Source organism: Buteo buteo, chromosome 8, assembly GCF_964188355.1.
Source record: "Buteo buteo chromosome 8, bButBut1.hap1.1, whole genome shotgun sequence".
NCBI classification, from domain to species: Eukaryota; Metazoa; Chordata; class Aves; order Accipitriformes; family Accipitridae; genus Buteo; species Buteo buteo.
In genome coordinates this window covers 25,758,792-25,772,677 of record NC_134178.1, presented here as the reverse complement: position 1 = coordinate 25,772,677, position 13,886 = coordinate 25,758,792, and the positions used below count along the sequence as shown (strand labels likewise).

General features: G+C 40.8%; 1 protein-coding gene across 1 annotated transcript in view; it reads right to left on the bottom strand.

The window, feature by feature from the left end:
• Positions 1–12,842, bottom strand: part of ROBO2 (roundabout guidance receptor 2) — a 438,049-nt gene extending 425,207 nt beyond the window's left edge. The window contains exon 1 of the mRNA XM_075033940.1: positions 12,299–12,842. Coding sequence (XP_074890041.1) covers positions 12,299–12,353 — 55 coding nt within the window. The 5' untranslated portion in view covers positions 12,354–12,842. The remainder of the gene's footprint in view (positions 1–12,298) is intronic.
• Between the last annotated feature and the right edge of the window lie 1,044 nt (positions 12,843–13,886).

Here is a 13,886-nt window from a genome sequence, read left to right as displayed (position 1 = left end):
AATTGTTTACAACTTTGTAGAACATTAAAAATCAGCTTAGGTATTTAAAGTTGATTGCCCATCTATGTATGGATATTTTATAAATGGATAAAGTTCAACGGTTCGTAAGACTAGGAAACCAACAAATCACTTACAAACATAGTTATCTGTAATTCTCTCTAGACTGAAGAAGAGGATTCTCCATGACAGAGTGGAGACTTATGTGCTTCAAAACTAAAAGGTAGACTTGAGACGTGGTTAAGTGTTCAGGAAGGTACCTCTTTCCAACTTCACACAAAATTTGGCTTACACCTGTAAACTTGTTTGTTTGTTTTTAAATTTATTCAAGGCACTTGTTAGGGCTAGCAGAAGATTCTGCCTCCACAAAACGTTACCTATGTACACAGAATTCACCAAGTAATCCTGCCAAAGAACAAAGTTTCTTACAATCTTTCCTCCATCACCAACACTACCTTCCCCTCAACTTTTTCTGTTATTTCAGTCCTTTCATTCTTCACATTCAAGCAACATGGTTAGAAAACAGCAACCTAAACCAACCAGAGAAGAATGGGATGAACAGGAAAAAGCTGGAAAAGAAACTAAATCAATTGACAAGAAAACAAGATAGAAGAAAGTCTTCTTTCTATGAAATATAAGGAGGCAAGCTACATGAATGAAACATCGAACATGGACAGAAGTAGCAGACAAAGAGCACAGGGAATGAAAATCTGTAAACACAAGAGCATATTTTTCTCCATCGCCTAGAATAAATCTAAAGTTTCAACTCCAGCGATTTCTCTGTAGTAAGCTAAGATGTTTCTCATTTTCTGGCCTATGCAGAGGAAAACGTTCTAAAATTACAAATACAAAGCATTGACAGTGAGGAGAGTTCATATTTGACACTTGCCAAGCAAGCTACACACATCTTTCATTACAGAAAAAATCTAGGAAATAGATTTAACAAGAGGGGAGAAAGAAAAAATAAGAAATGGTCATAGATTTGTTCCATATCATGACAAGAAAAGCATACGTAAACCTGCCTTCATTCCTTACTTCTCCACTTGAATATTGTAGCTATAGCTGGTCCTTATTTAAATAGATGTATACTACTTAATCTGAAAGAAGTTTATTCTACAAATGAACTGGGCTGAGGGACAGACGAATTCTCTGAAGAAATGATACTTCATTTGGCACGTTAAGTTCAATGAAGAGGAAAATGCAAGAACAGGAAGAACAGACAGCTGAATGTCACCATGCAGACAGGTTCAGATCCAGAGCTACCACTTCTTTCCCAACTCCTTCCTTAGCATATTCGGACTCCCAGAAACACACAGCTGAGGACAGAGGGAAAAGATGAGGAAAGAAAGGAATAGCTCAATGTTTCACTGCACCTGTGTCTGCTCCCCACTAGCCCCCGTCCCAAATCTAGCAGTGCTGAATCACCCTCTACCTTTTTTCTCTTTCATAATGCAGTGTGGTGGGACCATCAAGTAACAGGACGGAAAACTGTTACTAACGGACAGACTCATGGGTCTGTGATTCTCATCCTCCTGGGCCTCAAAAGTTGCCTTGCTTTAAATGCCAGATGAAGAGATGCAGCAGCAACATCAGTTCAAGTTATCCCTTCTTCCTTCACCATTAACACTAGCACACCTCTCCCACCATCAACTGTGTTCTTAGGGACCAAATCTCATTCTCCCTTCTGCCACGGAGTTCCCGACTGGTACTGGGCATGTCCTTTATATTAATAGTTAATCTGATTTTTGCTAACCAATATCTACATGCAGTGACAAAAACGCATGTTTTCCCATGCAGTTCTCAGCAGGAAGAAGGACAATGGCACTTGCAGGCTAGCACTGAAGAATGACTGAGGCAACATCTGCTGTAATTTATGAGGGAAAATCCTTGGTCTCAGCACTTGCAGCTTTCATAGAACTAACTGAAAACTCAGTTGTACTGTAGATGGTATTTAAATTACTCCTAAAGTCTGTGTGGATCAGGAGGAAAAAAACAAACCTGCCACACACAGAAGAACCACACACACACACTCCCACCCCCATCAGCAGACTGTAAGATAGAGCCAGCTCCCTCTAATTTAACTTACAACTCTTCCGTCTTCATCTTTCCCCAGGGGCAAATTCAGCCCTGACCTAAACAGACACAAAGTCCATTAAATTACACTGGGACTGAATCCAGTACTGCCAGGTCACCCAATACCCTCAGAAATATGGGTGAAACCTATTTTGCTCAAATGGGAATAACAAATTGGTACAAGTTGCTGCACTATTTTTCCAATTACATCATCATTGAATTTCTCTATTATCTGCATGTTGTTAAATTGAGCCAACAAGATATTCTAAATTGGTAATGAGACCCTTAGCCACTCACCACTTATTCCTGTTAAGGAATGATATAGAGGCCCACTCTGTTCACAGGCAGTCATCTGTTTCTGCAGCACAAATCACAGTTCTCTGCAGTCACATGTTCTATTTCCTCATTCATAGGACTCACACACATGACTTTTTCAGCAATGTTTCTTGAGAGATATAATCATTGTTTTAAGACTGCTCTTAATGCTAGGTTTCATCAAGCACTTATGGAAAGAATATATTGTCTATACATTCATTCTGCAATTAATTTCAAGTGAGATCTGCCATAATAGACTATTGAAATCAGGAGAGTTAATATAGACAATATTGTCTAATCACTTATACCTGTTATAATATCCAGCTACATAAAACCGTTTTTAACTGCAAAGGTTTAAAAGTAGCCAATGACATTTGGTGAAGCACACTTTTAGATCATTATAGGAGGTGATGGTCAAGTGATTCTTGCCACAGTACACAGTTAATTCAAAAAGCATGATTTAGAGTGAATAAAAGGTTTCACAAACTAGAGCAAGAGTAGCATGATTATTAACAATTCTTTCTAATTTTAACAAATGTATGCAACGTTATTATTCTGCAGACATGCTTCAAGAATACTGCATATACTGAAGTGTGAAGATGGTTTGTAAACAACTTCAGCATCTTTCATTAAAACTGGCAGGACCACTATGAAGACTTTCTGTGTACTTTCTAGTCCTAGCAAAAACCAGAAGGTATCAATCATCCAGTTTTAACAGCAGCTGATTGAAGCTATTCATTGAGTTGCACATTGCTACCACTGTGACCCCATGAATAAGTCTCAAAGTCTCCCCTCCCTTTTTTTGTTCCTCTGAGTGGACTCTTAACAGCACAATTTTTTCACACTCTGAATGTCTTTGAGAGATCAGCTGAAAAGAAACACCATTAGTAAAAACAAAAGTTTTCAAAGAAAAACTGCGAACAAAGTGGACATATTAGAGACAACTTGTGATTCATGGCCTATACTGTGCTTTGCCCCTCTCTTTACCTCACTACACTCTTCGGTTTTACTGCAGATAAGAGCAGGGCAGACTACTGTACTTCTCCTAGCAACCAAAAATCATTTAGGGGGAAAAAAAGGCATGTTGTCTCCTGAAAGGGAAAACAGAGAAATTCGGGGTCGTACAAAGCCAGACATATGTTCTTTTGCATTTCATCCTAAATTGAACAGTTGTCAAAAAGGATTCAGTAAACAATAATAATAAACGGTTCTGTTTTACACTGATTCATATTTAATCAAATATCTATTTGTCTACTTGTCACACATTTCATTTTATTTTAATTCAGTGTTCTAACAGTTCCTACTACCGTTTACAGTTTTGCCTTCAGGGACATAAATTCTATTCCATACAGCTTCTAAAGTTATTTTCTTTCATTATAAGCGTGTATAGATATAATTATATCTCTACAGAGATAAAAACTTTTTTAAAAATCTAGATGTACACACACAGAGAACTATTCTTAGATGTTTAAAGACAACAGTACTAAAAGACAAATTTATCATAGGATCCCTCTGTTCCAAAAGTTGGAATTTTACCCCATAGGACTTAATCTTGCAGATCAAACTGTCTGGTCTCATTAGGTAAACACCATATTGCACAGTTTATGACAATGAATCAAATTCATGCAGAAGAAAAAAAAACACAGAAGTTTATAATTCAGGCATACATCTGAATAGACACATCACATGGACTAGCTGAAAATCAAAGCATCATATATTAAAATCCAGTTTGGTAACAGAACAGATGTAATAGATCAAGGGTAAAACGCAGCCTGCAGTACTTCTGATAGTTATTTTTTTCCACTGAAAGTCCTTTGTTTAATAGCTGTTGCCTTTATGTAAACCAACTATTTTAGTTAGCCCACTGAATTTCCCTTATGTATCATAAAAACATACACACAAAATACCCAGCCAATCTATCACAGCACTTCTGCAGTGCATCAAGTTAAAGCCAGCAAAGACCTTAGTTCACTGCATCAAATTACAATTTAGCATTTTCTTGCAGCCACTCCAAACAAATCTGGACTCAAACAATTTAACAGAAAGGTTTATTCACTTCATGGATAAGTGATGTACAGATGACATAGCAATGATAAAAGCCTAAACATACTGTGCATAGAACAACCCTGACGTTATCAGGCATTGGCACTATCACGTTAAGCATGACAGTAGTGTTTTGCTCCCCTTTTCACTCCTTACGCTGCCTAAGACAGCCACATGCTCTGTAGCCTAGCTTCTCTGCTAGTCCCTCTCCCCTCATTCTCTACTTCAAAATGGGGTTGTCCTTTAACCCATCAAGCCATGGACCTGGAACCAGGCTACTATCCCACTTCTCCTAGCTTACAGTGTCATGTCTCTCTCGAGAAAATTGTCAGAACAGGGCAGTGCTACTGTACATGCAGGACCAATAAGTATCTCCAGGTCTTGAAGGTAATATAATACACTGACCACAAGATTTCATCTCCAAAAGGTGAGGAGGATGGACCCACAGATCCTTTTTCTGCAGCCTCCACTGTGGAGTGACAATCCCAAAGAGAAGATAAAGTTGGTTAGGGAAAGGAAATCCAAGTGAAGAAAACACATCTTTTCCAACTAGCTCCTAGTCCAACAGCATTGCTATGCCATTTGAATTTTTCATAATACTGATACGAAACAAATTTTGTCCATCCTTTAGCTACAGAGTTCTCCTTAGGATACAACATAAACTGTTAAAATTGACCACTCCTTTTGCCAGGATGAAGTCATCTGGGCTACCGGACATGTGGACTTTGAAAACTGCACAGAATGACAGCTCTAAAACCCATGATTATAGGGTTCATGCAGCATTAAAATACTTCTCATAACTGCTTCTTAACTCTTGACATTTTCACAGCAGTAAAAAAAGTACCTCTGGCACCCTGGCATGAACAGTCCCTCCATTCACTATGAACGAGAAACAAGTTGACTGATGTTATTTACCTGACATTTTGGTTTTAAAAGGTTAAATTTTTTTCCACTCAGTTTCTCTTGCAATCAATGGCAAGTGATTAATAGAAGTGAACTACAGTTTACTGTGTTTTACAACTTGCTGCTGGCCATTTATTCTTTATGTATTTGTCCAATCTGCATTTATGACAAGCATATTACAGAGATACTCTTCTCGCCTTGGCACACTACACTGAAGCTATATAGGCAATGCATAAATACAAACTAAAAGACCATATGCCACAACAGACATTGTGGCATAATCATTTAGATAAACTCTAATGAGTAAGACCATACTTTAACTCCTGGCATCCCCACTCATCCTACCAGTTCATTTCCATCTATCAGACCAAATAAACTGTTCTCCCGATTAATCTGAAAAAAAGTGATGAGAGAAAATAAAAGTAAAATATAACAAAGCACAAAATAGTACAAATGCAGGCCACTGTCTTTCACTGTAGTGAGACTGAATAATTCTGCTGAAACTGAAGGAGTACAATGAAGACTCACTGACAAGAAGGGTTAATTCTGCAAGCAAATATCACATATCATTAAGGTTGTTCCCAATCAAGCTTGGAATGGTGTCTTATGCAATGAGCACCTGAAGATGATGAGGAATTAATTTGAAAATGCTTTGTGTTGTTCCAGTCATCATTCACATCAGTAGGTAGAACTGAATGAGTATCTCCACAGCCAGGACAAATAATAGTGTAAAAAGTCTGCAGTAGAACCTGGATGTACACAATCTCAATAGGTTCCAAAATACACACTGGAATCACTAGAAGATCAGTGGCTTTCAGTTATCAGCAAGCCAAAGATACATTGTTTCCTGGTAGAAACACCAAGACAAACGAGTAACTTTATCATTAAGCAAAATGAAGTTTTGTGGATGATACCGACATGGTTTTGCAGTGCAATTAAGCTCAAAGAGAAATTAAGCACAGGGAAGGATGTTTGCAAATCTGTCTAGAATGTAACTGGAAAGTTAGCATAAAACCCAGTGAAACAGATGTGTTAACTTGGAGATCTGCAGATAATAACCATTATTTAGTGAGTTTACAAATTATTTGCTTAGCCAAAAAAAATACCTGGGGGAGAGTGGTGAAGACAGCAAGTTCAATGCATGTGCACAAGCTACTTCTGCCAGAACATTGTCTAAATTAGTATCGTCACATCACATTTGTCCATAATACGAAGATGACTCAGTTAGGCTTCGCCACTAGAGCACAGTGGCTCAATATAAGTATCAGCAGGTTATTACATAGGTACTACTGGTTAGTTTGTCTATTGTTGTTCGTGTATTTATTGATGAAGGTTATTATTTTAATAAAATTAAGAGCACATCTTGGATTTCTTCCATGGCAGCAAAGCCAAGATAAACTGCAGAGATGGAATTAAAAAGCCATTTCTTACTTCATGAACTTTTGGCTTGAAAAAATATTAAGAATGCATATCATTACATCTACGACCCAGCACAAGCAGCAGCTTTCTGATTACAAAGGGATACTCTGCACTAGTAAAGAGAGTGCTATAGGAACAGGTAAGGAGTAAGCGGGACTGAAGCATCAACAGGCACTTGTACCCTCTGGTATTTGGAAGCTATCCCCATGGAAGGATGTAGCAACAAGCCAACTTCTTCTTGTAACAAGATTACAATACATAAATTAAGATGCAAGCTTTTACTTGCAGTAAGTCAAGATATCATCACCTGCTTTTGAGGTCTTTCACACAAAGGAGTCAATAGCAAAATTGCTACAGATTCCAGTGGTGCAAGATCAGGTCCTAAATTAATAGGACCTTGTTTAATTATCCACTATAACAACAAAAAGTATTAACCACAGGTGATTAACAGTTATTTTGTTAAGGAAAGGGTTTGAGGTGAGGACAACACTGACAACTCAATCTTATTTCTGGACACAATTTCAAGGGCAGAGAGTCCACAGGTTGCATTGTATAGTAGAAGCCAGGTGTGAAAGTAAAGATGATGAGACTACAATCTACATCCACAAATCTTTATTTCTGTGCAATAATTTTGCATTCAAAGATCTCATAACTAACTGTCCACATGACTAGTCCTGTCTAAAAGGTATCCTCAACATTCTCTCTGAAGCAGTGATTTAAGATCAGCTTCTGTACTCTTCTACGTACCAAAATTTAAAGGAATTTTTTTTGAGTATACAAGACATACTATAAAAATGTAAGTACAAGAAAGCTTGGGTAACAATAAATGTGCTGTAAAAATTCAGCAGTTACATGTAAGAAATGTCTGTTCAGTCAGAAACAAAAAAACTAACACATTTATTTATTTGGCAAGAGCGAATACTTGCTTTCTTCTGCACACAAAATAAAGAGATTTCTATAGAAATGTAGAAAAAAGCACCAGTAACCTAGCCTCTTGGCAAGAAAAAGCATCAATATGATTACTAAGTATCCTCCACAAGGTTGGTATGAGAGTGGTGAGCCAGATGGCAGCCACAGGAAGAGCAACCTCTGCCATGCCAGCTGAGATAACAGATAAAACCTGACAGCAGTGTTCCTCTTAGGTGGCTGAAACAGAATGTACAGAACCTGTTAGCAATCTATTTAGCCGAGATCAATATTTGAATAGCAATTCAAGGGGAGCAAATGGCTAAAAAGCCATTGCATACTCTTTAGTAATTTCCACTAAATGGTTCAGCAGCGGACAGAGCATGTCTTGAATTTTGTGCTGAGTCTACATAGCACTGCTATAGAAAAGCAACTCCTGGAAACAGAGTTAACTGGACAGACTAGCTAAAGCCTCCATTTCCTCTCTCTGAATTTTTTGGTGCATCTCCTTGATGCTTTTTTATGCATCCTTAAAAATATACTTAAATCCTTTTGTCTAATTTTAAGGTTACATATCTTTAGCCTGCCTTGCCAAAACTTATTTTCCTTCAGCAATCTCAACCTCATCATTCCAGAAAGGTCCTAAGGGAGGATTATTGTAGTAAGTGCAGCTCACAGAAAAGTTTAAAAAACCCTATTCTAACTTTTCTGAAAGGATTGTGGGGTATCAGACCTTTTGCAGCCTACCAAATTAGCAAAGGAACAAAACAAATTATTTGGATTATCACACTACTTTTCAAACATATCCCTCTCTGGAAGTGCAATGACAGGATTGCCTCATTGCCTGTCTCTTGCACATACACATATGTTGTTGCAATAACAACTTACCAGACAGGAAGCAAAGAAAGCAAAATACTAAGACTAATTCAGCAAAATGTTTCATGATGGGCATAAATTCATCCCTAGTCAGCAAAGTTTTAAAGCATAGGATTATAACTGGGAGCACATGTTTGAATTCTTATTAACTTCAGTAAGATTCTGGATAAGAGATGGAAGCACTCACTTAAATGTTCTGCAGAATTGGGTCCTATGGAAGAACAAGCTAAAGGAAACAACACTGCAAACTCCACTTCAGAATTTCACTCTTAATGCATTCAAATGCACACATTCCACAGAAGCAAAGGTTATCCATCAACAGCAAAACTCACATGAGAGATCAAGACCCTGTCAGCTCAAATAGTCACTGGAAGAATATACTCTAGCTTTATATATAAGCCATGTTTTCCGATAGGCAACAGAGACCTGCACAAGGCCACAGATGTGTAGCTCACTGGTGTGAAATAAAATGAATTTAGAAGAAAAAAAAGAAAAAAAAATGAAGGAAAAGACAGGATGCTTGAGCCACCCCACTGTTTCAGATACATACTTTTCATTAAGAAAATAAGTGAAATAAGTGCTTTTGAAATACACTAATATAGAGATAAAAATGCTGCTTTTACAGAATTATTCTCATATACCTTTAACACCATCACACATTCAAGAGCATCACACTTGCAGTTTTCAAGGGACAATGGCCAAAAGCCAGCCCTGACATAAAAGGTTGTCATTTTCATTGAAAGCACTATGAGTCCTACCAGGGCAGAGCTTGGACCACTAAAACTAGTGTTTGGCCCACTAAAACTAGTATCTGTGGTAACATGCACACACCTGTGTTCACAGCAGTTGTGAACTTTTCTGTTAATATCCATTCTTTCAAGCTTTACTAATGATTGGAAGAAAGATAATAAGAAATGCATAACAATGAAACAAAAATCAATTGAACTATAAAAAAAACCCAAACATGTAAACAGCTGTTTTGACTATAACAGCTAGTGTTTTATTTTATGGTACAGACTCTGTCTAGCAAAGTGTTTTGTTGTTTGGGGTTGGTTTTGTGCATTTGATTTTTTGTTTGTTTTTTCAAGAACAGTAAGTAAGATTGATAGCTAAAGAGAATTACAGTCATTCCCTGAACAGACTGCAAGAACATGGGCAGGTCTACAGGAAAATCATAAGCACAATAATAAAAAAATAAAGTAAAATATATATATATGTATCACATGCTTTCTGCCATTTTCATTGAGCTTTGCAATTTCCAGGTATCATAAAAGCACAGACAAAGAAAATAACTTCAGAAGAAAAAACTATCATTTTGATCTACACCATTATGCACTGTGTAATACCACTTTTGAATCACTAAACAAAACTAACACCACAGGGAAAAGTATGGCTAACATGCCTCAAATGCTACAGCGTCTCTCTCTGTCTGGACCTGATGCCAAGAGAACAAAAAAAACCCCAAAAAGCCCCAAACCCAACAACAAAAAACTCTCAAACCCAGAAATGCACTAAAAGGTAACTTTCAAACGTAGAAAACAAACCAAGGACCTATTAAACAAGTGGTCTATTGGGTGTTGCCTTTGTTCTTAAATTAAAAGACTACAAATAGTGCTAATGTTGATATATATATATCTTTTCAAAGCAACTGGTGGTATATGTCACCCTAAGGTGTAATCGTAATTACTATGCTTCTAAAGAGACAAAAGTACTGTGTGCCAAGCTTGCACGCTAGTATTTCTTCAAAGCTACTTGTTAGTCATTACAACTATAACAGCTTATCTCTACTTGGTCATGATGTGCTATCCACAAGGCTATTTATTATTTATTTGAGTTGTTAATGTAGGCAAACTTGACAGTCTCTGCAATATCTTCCCACAAAAGGGGAGGATCACATCTATTCTGGGCAGTTCCTTGGCATTTTTTTCTAGTGGTCCAGCTCTAAAATAGCTATGTGCTTCACCTGCACCTCCCACCCTTGTCCTATAAGGCTGAACCAGAACAAAGGTTCTACTTGTGGTCCCTATGACAAAACTAGAATAAATTATGTCTTGCTCCTGTCGTTCCAGCAAACTGGTTAATTGCATTTGTGTCATATATCTCCAAACAGCCTGGTACATTAATTACATTCTGTAATACCAAGCTCCTCTGATTCACTCTGTCACTTCCATTGAACACTTTAATTGTATTCCTTCTAGCTACATACAATTTTAAACACTTACTAATAATTACATTTCTACAGCCTGATGTTTTCAGTTTGTATACAAAGGTATCTCCCATACTGGTGGTCTTAAAGTTAAGGATCAAAATATGTTACACGTTACAGTAGGAAAAAATAAAGCAAACAGAAAACAAAATCCCCACAAAACTATGATCATGCTGATAGACACAAATGTTCCATTACATCCTTTCACAATTAAAACCTCCTGCCGTTTAGCATGTACATACATTATGCAGAAATTTTCTCATTGGTAGACCAAACTGAACACAGCATATTATGCAACCAATGTAAAACCGCACTTGAATGTCTCCTTCTCATCTATTTTGCCTCCTTTCTTGCTAGGAGGTGGGGGAAGATGAAAGGAGGGGGAGAAAGACCCAAAGCAGCCTGTGACTGCAAACAATAAACCTAGAGTCCTTGCTTCAGGACTGATAGAGTAAATGCTGTAAGCAGCTTCCTGGAACCAAGTTTGTTCTAACAGGCAGGCAAAGCCAGCCAGGGTCCCCAGACATTAAATTCACCTGAAGTCTAAAAGACTGTTTCGAGATGCAAATACTCAATACTAGGGGGACTGCCTAGCATTTGGTCCCAGCACATTCTCATGTAGAACTGTATGCTGTCACAGATGCTCGCTTCCTAGTTGTGTGCTTGAACTGCTGTAAGGCGTCTAACGTCGATGCTGCAGCACAGCGCCAACCCCTACTTTGAAAGACAATTTACCCTCGCACTGGAGTTCTCGCCCTAGTGAAGCGTACTTCCTTAAGATGCTAATTTATAGTTCCCCATCCATTACTTGAGAACTGCAAGAAGTGTCGCAGAGCAGACCCAAAGGGGGGGGGGGGGGCAGAGTCCGGGGCGGAGGGGGAATCCACCCTTTCCCCCAGACGTTGCTAAGCTTCCTGACAACGCTCCCTCCGGAAAGCCCGTCACGAGAGGGTGAGGGGGAAGACGACGGGAAGACCCTCCCGCCCCACGGTGGCGGCCGGCCGCGCCGCACCTGCCCGGCCCCGCGGGGGTGGGTGGGGGTGACGGCGGGTGGTTGGGGCTGTGCCCCGCGCGCCCGCCCCGCCCTGCCTGCCTCTCGCCAGCGCCCTAGCAGGCGTATAAGGACTCTGGAAATTCGCCAGTTCGCCTCACCTGGAGCCGAGGCAGAGCTAACCCATTTATTTCATCAGCTGGCTCTCCCGACGGAAAGTTTAACAATAGAAGGAGCCTAAGTAACATCAGCTACAACAGCTCTCTGCCTTTCCTTTCTCCTTCCCCCCGCCCCGCCGAAATAAAAGATTTAGCGCGGTACACTACCTCAAGCTGACATTCTTCCATTCATAAGCTGTTTTTCATTAAGTTAGCAGACGGGAAGGACTGCTTATTGGAAACACACATTGCTCCCTCTCCCCGCCCCGAAATACCATTTTCATACCAGAAACAAACTTAAGGCTCTGTAATGTTAAAGCTTATAATGCCGTCCATGTGCTGTCCCAAATCAGATTCAGATGCGAGGGATTTCTGCACAGAAATGGCATATCTAAAATTAAGCGAACTTACCATAGACCTGAAAAAATGCAAATCCAAAGAGCAGGAGTGGCGTCAGCAGACCCATTTTGACATATTAAAAGCAATCCCGATCGTTTGCAAGGCCAATTCCACAGAGATCCAAAAAAAAAAAAAAAAAAAAAAAAAAAGTATCCAAAGCCAGCAAGAGGTAGGTCCAAAAGTTTTCAGTTTCCTAGCAGCTACTTAAAGTGGAAAGGGAATTCTTGAAATCAAAAGCTGCAGATGCAAAGGTCTTGAATGTGACACATTTAGATCCATACAGATTAGAGCAGCAAGCGAGCTCCGAAAGCTTCTGCTTTGCACACACACTCCTTCCTAAATTCCCACCAATCCGGCCCAAGCAGAGGAATTATTCAAGTGTGTCTAAGACTCTCTTTAGGATCCATGGCAATCCAAAAGCAAGCTCTTTCTTCGGAAGACAAGGAGAGACTCTGAGAGAGGAGCCGATTCCTAGAAAGTGCTCCACAAACTTCCCGGCACTTTGCAGGAAAATCATTGGCTTGGTTTGGCTATTTTGCTTTCCTCTCGCCCTCCCCCTACCCTTTTCTCTCCCTTTCTCTACCAAATCAGTTCAAGCTGCAGAGTTTCTCACTGAACTTCCATAATAGGAACGCCTAGGCAATGTGCTACAGGAGGGGAACGGCTTTCTCAGCATCCCCTCAAAATAACCCCGTCCCCTACACCTCCCTCCTCACTGAAAACCAGAGCGGAAACTGCTCGAGGGCAGTAACTCCAGTGCGGTGCCGCCGCGGGCGGGAGCGGCGGCGGGCTGCTGCCGAGCAGTCGCGGCGGCGGCGGGGGTGCGTGCGGCAGGGGGTGCGGGGCCCTCCCGCCGCCGCAGCTCTCCCGGGCGGCCCCGGCAGCCCGGCGTCCGCCGCTCTCGCGCCGCTCTCCTCTCCTCTCCCGCCGCCTCCGCCTCCTGCCGCCGCGGACACACCGGCTGGCAAGGAGAGGGAGGAGAATGAGCGCGGCTCCCGAGGCTGCCTGGGGAAGGGAAGCTGCGGGGTGTGGACTAAACCACTGTGCTCCACACCCACGCGTCCCTCTCCTCCCGGGGTAGGGAGATGGGGACGACGATATGAGACGACAGCCACGCGACTGGAAATCAGGTCTTCTGCAGGCGGTGCCCCCTGCCTCTCCTCTACGGTTGGGTATAGGTAGAATTTACATGATTGCTCCTCACCGCTTCCCATTTAACGGCCAGCTAATTTTTCGGTAAGTGGTTTCATGGAGCTGTTCTCTAATTATTCATTCCCTCTCCGCACATACACAGACACTTGGGAGCGAGACCCTCGAAAGGATCTTCCCCAGAGATTTTTCCGCTGCTCCGCTCTGTAGAAAAGGAAGGAAAGGTGGCAAATAAAATAAATAAAGCGCATCACGCGTGACCTACAAAGCCTGTAGGACTGGCGGGCTTGCTCAGCCGAAAACCAGGAGCGAGCAACCTCCCCCCTCGCGTCCCCCGCGCCCTCCCCTGCCCTCCCCCGGGCCCCTCGGCTGCAGTGCAACTCCCGCCAGCGGGAAAGTTTCGCGGAACCGACCGCGATCGCCGGAGGCCGGCGGAGGGGGCGGTGAGAGA